Source organism: Phodopus roborovskii, unplaced genomic scaffold (assembly GCF_943737965.1).
Source record: "Phodopus roborovskii unplaced genomic scaffold, PHOROB, whole genome shotgun sequence".
NCBI classification, from domain to species: domain Eukaryota; kingdom Metazoa; phylum Chordata; class Mammalia; order Rodentia; family Cricetidae; genus Phodopus; species Phodopus roborovskii.
In genome coordinates this window covers 6331893-6345542 of record NW_026126636.1, presented here as the reverse complement: position 1 = coordinate 6345542, position 13650 = coordinate 6331893, and the positions used below count along the sequence as shown (strand labels likewise).

General features: G+C 50.9%; 1 protein-coding gene across 1 annotated transcript; it reads left to right on the top strand.

The window, feature by feature from the left end:
- Positions 1-7963, top strand: Rinl (Ras and Rab interactor like). Its single transcript, XM_051207583.1, has 11 exons — positions 1-192; positions 338-497; positions 2314-2416; positions 3716-3788; positions 3870-3934; positions 4362-4511; positions 4598-5065; positions 5376-5669; positions 5824-5955; positions 6100-6263; positions 6346-7963. Exons 1-11 carry the CDS (start codon positions 137-139, stop codon positions 6388-6390), a joined length of 1710 nt encoding a protein of 569 aa, XP_051063540.1. The 5' UTR covers positions 1-136; the 3' UTR covers positions 6391-7963.
- Positions 7964-13650: the final 5687 nt, after the last annotated feature.

Sequence of the window (13650 nt, the reverse complement as noted above, 5' to 3'; positions counted from 1 at the left end):
TCTGATCAGGCAAGATCTCTGAGCCAGATGCAACAATTAAAATGTTAGCCCTTGCCCTAGCTGGAGCTGGAGCCGCTTTGAGTCTCGTCTGCATCCATGCCAGAGGCCAGAGCATGGCTCACTGTTGCCTGGCAGCATGAGGCTTGCCCAGCGGGAGGACATGGTGTCTGCAGCCCCTACTGAGGGGGACAGGTGAGACCCAATGACACTCCCCTCTCCCCAACCCCAGTCCCTCCATCTTTGATCTCCTGTCCCTGGGCTATCCCCGTCTCTTGTACCCCCATGTCAGTGGCCAGCTTCCGCAATGACCCTTGACCTCCTGAAACCTGTATCCCAGGCTGTCTTGGCCACTAACAGATGGAGCCGGCAAGAGCCCACTAGGGGTCCTTACTACCCCAGAGCCACTTCTTCGACTGCAGAGGACACAGAGGGTGTGGCAGGTCCCAGAGCTGGATGCTCAGCATGCCAAGGCCTTTCTTGAGCTGTGGCCACTGGGGGTGAGTACTCACAGCTTGTGTCAACTTGTGTCTGGTAGGTGACCAACACATGCAAACTGGGCTAACCCAAAACTTAGGAATTTGTTCTGGGAAAGGGTTTATGTTGCCCAGGCTGGCCCCCGACTCACTATGTAGCACTGGCTGACCTTGAATTTCTGATCCTCTTGCCTTCCCATCCCCTGAATACTAAGATTACGTGTGTGTGTGTGTGTGTGTGTGTGTGTGTGTGTGTGTGTGTGTGTGTTCACACCCAGCATATGCAGTGCTGGGAATTTAACCCAATACTTCTTGCATTCAAGCCAGGCACTCTACCAGCTGATTTTAATCTCCTGGCCTGTTCTATAGGCAGGTGTCTGTCTTTCCAACAGCAAGGGGCCTAGCAGCTGGCGTTTAGCAGCCCAGTGACATCAGGGCTGGCTGTTCTGCAGTTCTCTGAGCTGTCCTTGTCTCGGCTGGGGTGACATGTGCACCCCAGCAGGAAGAAAGGAGATGCTGGGTGCCTTTGTGCCTTTGCCCTGAGCCAGAACACACAGCAGGGGCTGGACAGCCAAGCTCTAAAAGATCACCTGTGTGGAGGGGGCTGGAGAGATGGCTCAGAGGTTAAGAGAACTGGCAGCTCTTCCAGAGATCCTGAGTTCAATTCCCAGCATCCACATGGCAGCTCACAACCATCTGTAGTAGAATCTGGTGGCCTCTTCTGGCTTGCAGGTGTACATGCACACATAACACTCTATACACAATAAACTAATAAGTCTTAAAAATCAGCTGGGAATTATACAGTACAAGTATTTCTATGTCACTATTTAGCCAAGCTACTCTTGAACACACCATCCCAGATATCAATCATTTCCATTGCTTCCATTGCCTTGAACAAACCTTCCATAGGGGTGAGCCAGGTGGTACTCATCTGTCATCCTGGATCAGGAGTTCAAAGCCAGCCTGGGCTACATTGAGAAATATAAACAAATAAATTCTTCATGGAATGTAGGATAAATTTGGAAAGGACAGCTAATAGGGTTTGGCAGACCACAGCTGCCCCTCTTGAGGACACTGTCCTTGGAATGCTAAAGATGATTGTCAGCGCTGTGTCCCCCAGCTTCAGAAGCCTGGGTAAGAGACATTTGGAACCAGGGATGTGACTCAGAGGTTTAAGTTCCCATCCACCCCCAGGCACAAGATGGGGCTGGCTTTTTCCAAAGAATTCCCTCAAGCTAAGTGTATGGGTTATGCCTGTAACCCCAGTATTCAGGAGACTGAAGGAGGGAATTATGAGTTTGAGGTGCCTTTATGTGAGGGCTACACAGTAAAAGAAACAATACTGGGGATATAGCTCAGAAAGAGAGAGAGAGAGAGAGAGGCCCACAAATAAATAAACAACAAAAATTAAAGATCTCCAGCAAAAATCCCATGGCAGTTAGGCTTGAACGGTTGCTCATCCTTGAGCCAAACCATGGTCAGACAGTAGCTCATCCTATTGGCTAGTTCTAGTCCTGGACTCACAACCTAGGATCCTATCCACAGGAACTAGGAGTAGAGAGAGTTCTCAACCCGTGGGTTGCAACTCCTTCAGAGGGACACATATCAGATGTTTACATTACAATTCATGATGGTAGCAAGATTACAGTTATGAGGTAGCAACAAAAAATAATGTTATGGTTGGGGTCACCACAACATGAGGAGCTGTATTAAAGGTCCCATTGTTAGGAAGGTTGAGAACCACTGCCCTAAAGGGAACTGGTGCCAAGCAGGCAAAAAGGGACATCCGTATAAACCTGCATCAAGCTGACTCTTGCCCTTGCCCCTCCCCCCTCTCCAGAGCTTCCTGGTCATAGGACATGATCCCAGCCAGGTCCTGATGCTGAAGACAGGACCTTCATCAGGCGATGTCAACACCTATCAAATTCACAAGTTTCCCAGAGGTGAGGTGCCTGTCCTAGGTTTCCAGTCCACACTGCAAATGGATTAAGTACTGTCTGTCAGCTTTGATCCCTCTCCCCAATACCATTTGCAGTATTGCATCTGAACTGGCCCATCACTTCTTGCCAAGATCATTGTGGTAGCCTCCTCTCTGGTGCCGTTTCGGCTACCCTTCCCTTTCGATGCGTGCTGAGCATCGCTAACGGCTGTTCTCACACATAGACTGTATCCCTTCCCCGAACCCTGGAGAGGCTTGGAAACAGCCTCGAACACAAAGTTAGGTGGTCATCATGAGCCACGGTTCCGCGTGACTCAGCTTGCTCTCTCGCTTTTGGCCCTCACTCATTGCTCACACATGGGGCTCTCTGCTCCTGCTTACCCAGCTGCACGTGTTGCTCTTGTGCTTTGCGCGTGAGCCTCCTTCCTTGAGCGGTTGGTTGACATGGTCTCCAGCCTTGAGAGCCTCCATAGAAAGGAATCAAGAATGCAAGGTCTGCAACTGCAGCGATGGCTTCACGGTAAAGAGGACCAGCTGCTCTTCTGGAGATCATCATTTGGGTTCCCAGCTCTCTTGTCAGTCAGATGGCTCAAACCCACATGCAACTCCAGTCCCAGGGAATCCAGCGCCCTCTTCTGGCCCCTGTGGGCACTGCAGGCATGCAGTACATGTGTATGGAAAACACCCACAAAGAGAAATCAATTTAAACAAAATGTAACGCCAGGTGGTGGTGGCACAGGTCTTTAATCCCAGCACTCAGGAGGCAGAGGCAGGCAGATCTCTGTGAGTTCAAGGCCAGCCTGGTCTACAGAGTGAGTTCCAGGTCAGGCCCTGAAGCTACAAAAAAACCCTGTCTGAAAAAAAGTTAAAGAATAAAGTTGAAGTCTAGCCTGGGTTCCATATAAAGGTCAAAGCTGGCTTGGGTTACATAGCAAGACCCTGTCTCAAAAACAACAAGAACAAAGAACTGTAAGCCTGGTGTGGTGGCTCCGGACTACAACCTTAGGCAGAAAGATTGCTTACAAGCTTTGAGGCCAACCTGGTCTGAGTGCCAGCCCAGCCGAGGTTACAGTGGGGACCTGTTCCAACAAAACAAAAACTACTGAAGACATTTTGGATGACTTCAACATCCACTCCCAGGGATGGAATTCCCTTCTCTTAGGGTGGAGTAGAGAGATCCCCTTCCAGGGAGGTGGGAAGGGTTGCCTGGGCCACAGGGGTACGACAAAAGTGGCCGGTGCGGAAGTGGCCGGTGCGGAAGTGGCCGGTGTTCACCCTGCAATTTTTTTCATCCTCTTACCAGGTGTGTCCTTGGAAGCCTCCAACCTCTGCATGCCAGACTGTCCCCATCTCCTGGCCTTCCTGTCAGCTAGCAGGTACAGTTTCCCTGGCAGACTGGCAATGGGGACTCTTCCCTGAGACACGCCATCCATACTGAGGGTTCCCTTTATCCTCAGGGACGTTTTGCCAAGGACACTGCTCTTGCCCACTCCAACTGTAGGTCCTGGGGACAAGGACACAGGTGAGTCACGCTGCTCCGGGGGACAGAGGTCAACTTGCCGGTCTCTTTGGTCCAGAGAGACTGGAACTGTGAGGACCAGATAACTGGGTTTGGGAGAAGCTGAAGCTGGGCTTAGGGAAAGTATGACAAGAAGCTGCGGTGGGCCGGGAGGTGGTGGCGCACGCCTCTAATCCCAGGACTCCGGAGGCAGAGGCAAATCTCTGTGAGTTCGAGGCCAGCCTGGTCTACAGAGCCAGTTCCAGAACAGCCAGGGCTACACAGAGAAATCATGTCTCCAATAAATAAATAAATAAATAAATAAATAAATAAAAAGAGGAAGAAGAATGAGGAGAGGAGGAGAAGCAATAGCAGCTGGAAGGCTAGGGATGAAACTCCCTGGTGGCCTGCGTCACACCTGGAATGCCTTGTCTGTTCTGCCGGCCCTCAGATCCTCTGCGACTCGGCTGCATCCGGGTCAACACCTCAGGGAGGGTGCTGTCTGTAGTGAACCAGCTCTACCTGGAGACGCATGGAGGCTGGGGGACAGAGCAGGCTCCACAGCAAACAGAGCCAGAGACTGACCAGAAATACAGTCTAGGTTAGCTGGGCGGGGCCTGGGTACCCCGCGGGATGAGGGAATGGATGCTACTGATAGAGGAGACCCAACCCGCTTCTCACATCCAGCCCCTAGGCAGCCCACCCCACATCGGGTCTCCTGGGTGGAAGACCCACTGAAACCGGAAGTGCATCATCCTGGACCAGAGTCTCACCACGTTGAACCGGAAGTGTACCATCCTGGAGCAGACTTGCACTCGCCTAGGTCTGCTCTAGTTAGCGTGGTGGAAGAGAAAGAGGAAGTGAACAATGATAATTACAAAGATGAAGAGGAAAGCTGCGAGGACCTGCTCACTGACCACATCCGTGCTCTGGCCCGGGCCCGGAGCGGCTATGTGGCCAGGCAGTACCGATGCCTTCGGGCTCGCCTCACCTCAATTTCTGGAAATCCCTACAGGCCTGGAGATCCGGCCACCGAGCTACTTCAGGACGTGCGGCAGCTCCTCACTGATCTGCAGAATTACCTGGCAAAGGACCCCGATGTCAGAGCAGTCTTTGGGAGCAGGGAACCTAGGGTCCCTGGAGACGAAGATCTTGGTAATGAGAATTACAGAGAAACTTCCCCAGGGTTGGGGGATGCCATGACTTGGCCCAGTATGCGTTCACATCCAACTTCTCACTCCCCATGGGCAAGCACACCCTCACTTCACATAGCTACCTGCATCTTAGCTCCCTTTAACACGTGCATTGCCGGGCTAGTCTCTTCCATCCTTGGAGTGTGCATACACTGCCCATGCACCCCCCTCCCCGTCTACAGTTGGAGGTAGCCTGGGGCAAGAGATGGGGTGAGTAGGGATCAGGGTGGGTCACCATGATGGCATTGTCCTCACATGCCACATGTCCCCAGGCCCTGCTGTGGAAGTGGCCCTGTGTCGTGCAGTTCTGGAACCCCTGAAGCCGGCCCTGTGGACCAAACTCCGAACTCTCAGAGCCCAGGAACTGAGGTTACTGCGCAGGCGCCAAATAGCCTTGAGGGCGGGGGCGGGGCCCGAGGGACAGAGCCCTGCCCTGGCCTTGCGGAGCCGCATCCACGCGCGCCTCGCGCACCTACACGCCGCGTGTGCCCCGCGCCGCAAGGTGGCGCTGCTGCTGGCGGTGTGCAGCGACGTCTACGCGGGCCTGGCCGGTGGTGAGAATCAAGGTAAAGGACTCCTGGATGCAGAGCGGTTTAATAATGGGGGCCCATATCCCAGGGAAAGGTGGCAGGTGCCCACTCAGGCCTGAGGACTGGAAGGAAGGTGCGGTGCGTGTGTGTACCGCTGCCAAGCTCACGACCTGTCCGCAAACTTCCTTAGAGCCCCTAGGGGCTGACGCCTTTTTGCCAGCCCTGACGGAGGAGCTGATCTGGAGTCCACACATAGGGGAGACTCAGCTGGATGTGGAGTTTCTTATGGAGCTCTTGGATCCAGAGGAGCTGCGGGGAGAAGGTGAGCTCTCATCTCCAGGATGGGATGCCCAGACACTGAGAAGGGGGCCCCCTCGATGAACCCCAACCTCCTGTGCCTCCGAGGGGGAGGTGGGCATTCAGGGAAGCTCAGAGGGCCTTGACGATCTTGCCTTCTTTCCCCCAGCTGGGTATTATCTTACCACGTGGTTTGGGGCTCTCTACCACATTGCTCACTACCAGCCCGAAGCTGGCCGTGCACCCCAGGGTCTCAGCTCCGAGGCCCGGGCCTCCCTGCGCCAGTGGCACCGAAGGCGGACACTGCACCAGCAAGCCCAGCCTACATCCCAGGTAACCACCTGTGCGGGATCCAGGTCAAAGGGAGGGTGGGACCTGTTGCCCCTCTAACACAGCCTCCCATCTCTCCCCACAGGCTAGCCTGCCCTTAGAGGAGCCATGGGCAATAGGGGACCCGTGATGATTAGAGTTCTCAAACCCCAGTCACTTCTGAGCCTTTTGGCCCTCTCTGCTAAGCAAGATGCTGGAGGCTTCTGGGACAGCGTGGAGGGCGGGGCAGGAAAAGGGACATGCCTTTTGCACTGACTGTACCTACTTAATATCAGCCCTTCCTTAATATCCACAGCACTTCCTCCTCCCTCCCTCCCATCCCCTCCTGGTCTGGGCAGATGTTACCTCGGAAAGGCTCTCCCCAGCAAACACAACCCCCCCCCCAACAGTACCCTATCACCTGAACTTCCTTGGTGCAGACAGAATGAAGGCATAGTCCCCCACAGAGGTGCACATTTGGACACCCTCTGCGACTGTGACACTTGACCTGGACCCGAAGTGGGAGCTTATTCTAGATTCTTCTATGCCCTAAGTAGTTAAGAGAGTGGCAGGGGTATGGGGATGCCGTGGGCCTATGCCCCCAGCTACTTCAGAGAATGAGATGGGAGAATTGCCTGAGACCAAGACCATGAGGACACTGACGTGCACTGATGTTCAGGACAGTGGTACTGGGACATAGTAGGTATTCAGGAAACAATGCGATAGGTTTTCCGTCAGCCTTGCAAACAGGACTGCCCCAATCTCTGGCCCATCAGTGTTACCTTATTTGGCAAAAGTGTTTATTATTATTATTATTATTATTGTTATTGTTATTATTATAGTGTTTTGTTTTTTCAAGACAGAGATTCTCTGTGTATCCCTGGCTGTCCTGAAATTCTTTCTATAGGTAAGGCTAGCCTCAACTCACACACAGAGATCCACCTGCCTCTGCCTTCTGAGTGCATGGATGAAAGGCGTTTGTCCCCACCACCACAGATGGTAAAATAAGGGACAAAGTCGTGGGGATTGTCTCTGTGGCTCCCGGAGAACTCATACAACATAGGAGGTGGGGAGAATGGATGGGGACAAGAGAGTAAGGGCATCAGAAGGGATGAAAGACCCTGGCTTTGAAGACAGAGTGACGTGACAAGCCACAAGATGCAGAAGCACTAGATGCTAGGCAGTGCCAACAAAGGCTTCTCTCCTGAGAGTTCCAGAAGTTTCCTGGCCCTGCTGACGCCCCCAGAACCAAGGTTAATTAATTTGTTAGGAAGGTTCACATAACTGAGGGAATATTTATCAGCTTCATATGCACATTCCCAATGTATGAAGGTTTCACTTACATTTTAAAAAGAGTAAAAATTTATATGTGTATGGGTGTTTTGCCTGCATACACAAAATAAATTTAAAATAGCCAGGGCTGGAGAGATGGGCTCAGCAGTGAAGATCACATGACCTGGCTTACAACCATCTGTAACTTTAGTTTCAGGGACCCAACACCCACCCTTTCCATCCCTGTCAGGCACCCATGGGTGACACATGCATGTGCTACACACACATACAGGCAAAACCCCATACATAAAATAAAATTAAAAGGCAAAACCCAAGGGGGCCGGTGGTGTTGAACGTCTTCAATTCCAGTACTCGAGAGGCAGAGGCTGATGGATCTCTGAGTTTACATTTATACAGGTAAACAAAACACTCACATAAAATAATGAATTAGATGTGGTGCTGGGGGGGGGGGGGGAAGCTCGAGTTGAATGTGAAGCCTGGAGCCCACACAGTTGGTCCTCTTACCTTCACACTTATGCCCACGTTAGGCCAGCAGGTGAGCAGAAGATGCAGGACTAAAGACAGACGAGACACACACAGATAGAAATAGTTAGAGAGACTACTGAAGAGCATGCCCAATGTGAACCTGCACAGCATACATATGTGCACACAGACATATACTGGAGAGACACCCCACACAATATAAATGGACATAGAGCCGGGCGGTGGTGGCGCTCGCCTTTGATCCCAGCATTCAGGAGGCAGAGGCAGGCGGATCTCTGTGAGTTTGAAACCAGCCTGGTCTACAGAGCGAGTTCCAGGAGAGCTAGGGCTGTTACACAGAGAAGCCCTGTCTCAAGAAACAAAACAAAACAACAAAAATGGACATGCTGATCCAAACCCATAATCCCAGACCTTGAAAGGCTGAGTCGTCTGAGGCGGGGGTGGGGGGTGGGGGGGAGCAGGGGGGGCTACATAGTAAAACCCTGACTCAATAAAACAAACAAAACCAAAAGATGTTTATGTTTTTGTTTACAATTTCTGAATCGTGGCGCTGACTGCTGACCTACCTCCTGGGTAGTAGGTCATAATGATACGGGAGAAACTGAGAGTAATGAGTTACAAAGGATGCACCAAGAAACTTGCTTAGGAAAGTATAAGTTGCCCAAGGTCGGATTCACTTACGCCATCCTGCCTCTCATATGACTTGGAGGTAAGTAGTGGACCAACCAGACTTGTCAAACTGTAGGGAAAATGTTGCACCTTGAACATAATTGCAGTTTAGGCCTACTGAGAATGTTTCTGTTGAGATTTTTCCACTAAGATTGCTTCATTCCCATATCAAAGGACATGCCTGTACCTGGCAGTTCAAAGGGGTGGCACTAACCAAGCCACCACCATTGAGCTCTAGTCTGCCATAACGTCCCACGTTCCAGTTCTTATGGGGATGAGGTAGTCTGCCAGGCAGGCAGGAAGGCCCTGGGTAATGCCAACCCAAAAGGAACGATACCGGTATATTCCAAAAGTAATTGTGAGCATAACTTTGCTGTCTAAATCTCCCAGTTACTGAAAATAGCCAGGCTTGCAGTCTCCTGTCTCTGTTTAATTGCTGGGCAGAACTTGGGGCAATGGCTTTAAGGAGATGTACGGATAACAGCATATTGTGGGAATCTTAAAGCCTAAATCCTATGTAATCCCTTACTAACGTCCATTTGTGGCTGGTTTTAGACTATTAAAGACCCCCCCCCCAATTCCCAAGTGGTTGGAGTAAATTCTCACTGGGGGAACTTAACCTGTGCTTCAATAAGACCCTGCATCCCCACACTCCTGTCCCTTGCCCTGGACTAAGGAATGTTGCAAGGGAGGCCAGAGGAATCTGAACCAACAGGTTTTCCTGGGTTTCCCGCCCCATCTGTTAACAATCCTGCCTTGTGCAGCCTTCATAAAACCTCAAAAGGACAGGGCTGGGAGAGTTTCCAAACAGCTGAACTTCCTGGGGGCAGTGGCCCAGCAGTGGTCCACTTGCTCAGCAGGTTCTCTGGGCCAGGTTCAATCACAAAGAACACATACACACTCACACACTCCAAATAGCCAAATAAATATACCACACAGAGAGTGTGGAGGCTGCAGGATTCCATCCTCAAGGCTTGTCCTGAGTCCCATCGGTTGTTGCTCAGCAAATTTAACGAGTCTGGAAGGTGGTGGTGCACTGGATAGCTTTAACTGTCAATTTCACGAAGCCCAGATGTCCTGAGAAGGAAACCTGAACTGAGAAATTGCCCAGATTAGATGAGTCTGTGGGCATGGCGACAGGAAGTATCTTGCCAAGAGGGCCCCATTCCCTAGGCAGGTGGTCCAGGGCTGCATAAGCGCTAGGTAATGCTGTGACAGGTGGCGGTGGCGCAGCCTTTAATCCCAGCACTTGGGAGCCAGAGGCGGGCGGGTCTCTGTGAGTTGGAGGCCAGCCTGGGCTACAGAGCGAGTTCCAGGACAGCCTGAGCTACACAGGGAAACCCTGTATGAAAACAAAAGGATGGGAGGGAGGAAGAGAGGGAGGAAGGGAGATGGGGGGAGGGAGGGTGGTGGGGGGGAGGGGGGAAGGAGAGAGGAAGTGGGGGGGGGAGGGAGGGGGGAGGCAAGGAGTAAGGGGGGGAGGAGAGGGAGGGAGGAAAGAAGGAAGGAAAGGAAGTTAGCTAAGTATGTGCCCAAACAAGCTGGCGGTACTCTTCCACATTTCTGCTTGAGTTCCCGCCCTCATGATGGAGTATGACCTCTAAAGTGAAACAAACCTTTTCCGCCTAGTTGCTTTACTGGAATGTTCATCGAAGTAACAGAGAGGAAAAGAGGACAGCTGGGACCCTGATTTCTAGCCTGATTCCCATCACTTTTGTATCACCATAGCCAAAGAATCCAACAGGTACAGCTTAAAGAAGGAAAGATAGATCTGGGCTCCGGATTGCAGAGTGGGCCACCCTATCACGGCCAGAAGGCATGCAGGAGCCACTCAGTCCTTGGAGGAGCAAGTGTGTAGTGGAGGCTGTTCACACATCACGGGCCTGGAGGAACTGTGTGTGTGAGTGTGTGTGTGTTTTCTGTGTTCTGACGTGTGTGTGGTCTGATGTATGTGTGTGTGTGTGTGTGTAGTCTGACATGTGTGTGAGTGTGTGTGTGTGTTTTCTGTGTTCTGACATGTGTGTGTGGTCTGACGTATGTGAGTGTGTGTGTGTGTGTGTGTGGTCTGACTTCAGAGGTCTGCCCCCAGTGACCCACTTCCCTGGCCTTCCACAGCTAGCATCCACTGCCAGAGAACAAGGGCCCCTCCCCCACAGGAACTGACAGGGGACATTGCAGATAGAAGCATAGGAAGTCCACTAGAAGCACATTCACGGCTTGTCACTGTCATCCAAAGAGGGGGAGCAGAGTAATGACCTGAAGCAGGTAACATGGCTGAGAAAGTTCAGCATGATTAAGTAATCACTCAGGGTTTGTCACACTTTGAATGTCTGACCCCAAGCTATTTTTTAGTCATTTGTTTAAAGATTTATTTTATGCTTGAGTGATCAATCTGCATGTGCACCTTTACGCCAGAAGAGGGCGACAGATCTTCACAACAGATGGTTGTGAGCCACCTTGCAGTTGCTGGGAATTGAACTCAGAACCTCTGAAAGAACTGAACCACTGAGCCATCTCTCCAGCATAGCACAATCTGGTGACGTTTTTCCTGGTGACAATAACCCAATCCCATGTGCACAATACAGCTTAAGATGTGAGGACAGCAACCACATGGTGGCTCACAACAGTCTGTAATGAGATCTGGTGCCTTCTGCTGGCCTGCAGGCAGGCATGCAGACAGAACGCTGTATACGTAATAAATGTTAAAAAAAATCTTTTTAAAAAAGGTGAGATGACGTGGAAACACTTTGTAAAGTGCATGTGACGTCTTTCATAAAGATGGGGTCAGCAGACTGAGTGCGTGTGACACCACAAAGATGGGCAAACTCACGATAAGGGTGTGTGGGGGGGGGATCTGGTATGGTCTCTTGGCCACACAGATAGCTCAAGGGACACCAGGCTATTAACCACACCCATTCCCAGCCTTCTGAGCTGAAAACAAACATCTCTCCCTTTGAAGAGGCAATGTGTGTTTCGCATTCCTGTTTACCCTAGTGTTCATCTATGAGCACAAGAACCTCTGTGCCTCCCACACACATGCACACGTTCATATACGTAACATATGTATATTTACATTTTTAAATAAAAAGTATTTTGGATGGGTGTTTTGTCTGTATGCCTGTGTACCATTTAAGTTCCTGGTGTCCCTAAGAGGTCAAAAGAGTGTTGTTCTTTTGCTGCGCAGCTAATGCCTAAGAAACACAAACACGAGACTCAGCGCCCACGTGGAGTTTATTGAGAGAAGGGAGAGAAAGAGGGGGTAGCTGGTGGCCAACCGAAAGCAGGAGAGAGAGAGAGAGAGAGAGAGAGAGAGAGAGAGAGAGAGAGAGCAGGGGGGGTCAGAGAGAGAGCAAGAGAGAAACCAGAGAGGGAGCAAGAGAGAGGCGCGCTTGCTTTAAAGGGGGGCTTGCGCATGCGTAACTGAGTCCTCTGGCAGCCAGGTAAAGCTTGAGCCGCCAGGTAAGGTGATGTAGCAATGACATGGCCATGAGCGTCCCGCCCATCATCTGGGGCGGGGGTCAGCTGGCTGCTAGTTCCTAACATAGAGGGCGTTAGATCTCTGAGACTGGAGTTACAGATGGTTGTGGGTACTAGGAATCGAACCCTGGTCCTCTGGAAAAGCAGCCAGTGCTCTTACTTGCTGAGCCACCTCCCCAGCCTTTTCTTGTGGTGGGAGTTCCTGCAGAGCATCTGGTTTGATGCTGGAGTCTAAGCACCTAGCTTTCATTTGCCTTTTGTGATTGTTACCCTTTGTGTCCAGTACCTTCTGTTTGAAGTGTGTAAACTGTTTTTGAGATAGCGTTTCTCTGTGTATCAGCTTTGGCTGTCCTGGAAGTCTGTAGACCAGGCTGGCCTGACTCTCACCTGCCTCTGCTGAGATTAAAGGCCCTGCACCACCTCCCAGTCCCACCTCCCTGCTCAAGTATGTTAACCTTATCTGAAAGTTTCCTAAAGGTTCAAAGCCTATGCAAACGTGGTTTCTGGGGACACAGCAAACTGAGATGTCCAGTGACAGGGAATTAGCATTGGCATTGTGTCTTTGAGGAGTTTAGATAAGAGGTTTTGATCTAAGGAAATTGACTTGCTAAAGGTGTGAATTGTATAACAATTTTAAAAAAGCCCTTTGTTGGGAGGGGGCATGGGAGGGAGGGAGGGAGAGGGAACTGGGATCAATATGTAAAATATGAAAAAAAATAATATAAATAAATAAATAAATAAAGCCCTTTGCAAAGCTACAGATGGTCAGTTCACCAGAGCCAGGCTCCCCTTCGGCCACAGAAGGCTAGAATTCATCCTAGAGTACCTGTTTCTTCTTTCCATGGACCCTCATGAACCCAATGCAAAATTTATTTTTATTTGTTTTTTAGACCAGGTAGGTCTCTTTATTGTAGCTCAGGGTTACGTGGGACTCAAGATTATCCTTCCTCAGCCTCCTCCGGGCTGGGATTTTATATGTAGGAGTACACCACCACGGCCATCTCTTCCCCACGATTTAGTTTGATTCCACGGGTTGACCACTGGAAGTGTCTTTCGGGTTTGCTTATGTGCTGATCAGATGATTTCTGAACACATCCATCTTTTCTGGCTCAACAAGACTTTTCAGGCAGTATACTTTAGGGAGCCATGGGGTCATGAGCCATCCACGTGGAGGACGGTGTCCTTATACAATGCGTGGTTACGCTCACCCAGCTCCTAAAGAGCCCGGGGTTCTAGACAGAGGTCAGAAAGTAACAAATGGCTCCCATGTGGAAGGAAACACATATTTGTGTGTTCCTTGCTTTTCTCATTGCTGTGGCCTAAAACCTGAGAGAAAGTAATTCCAAGGAGGAAGGGTTCCTTCTGGATGACAGTTTGAGGGGACCATGAGGCCAGAGGGGAAGGCCTGGGGGGAGGGAGCAGGAAGATGACTGGCCATCACCAGTCAAGTTGCAGAGTCGTGAATGCTTGTGTTCAGTAGCTTCCTCCT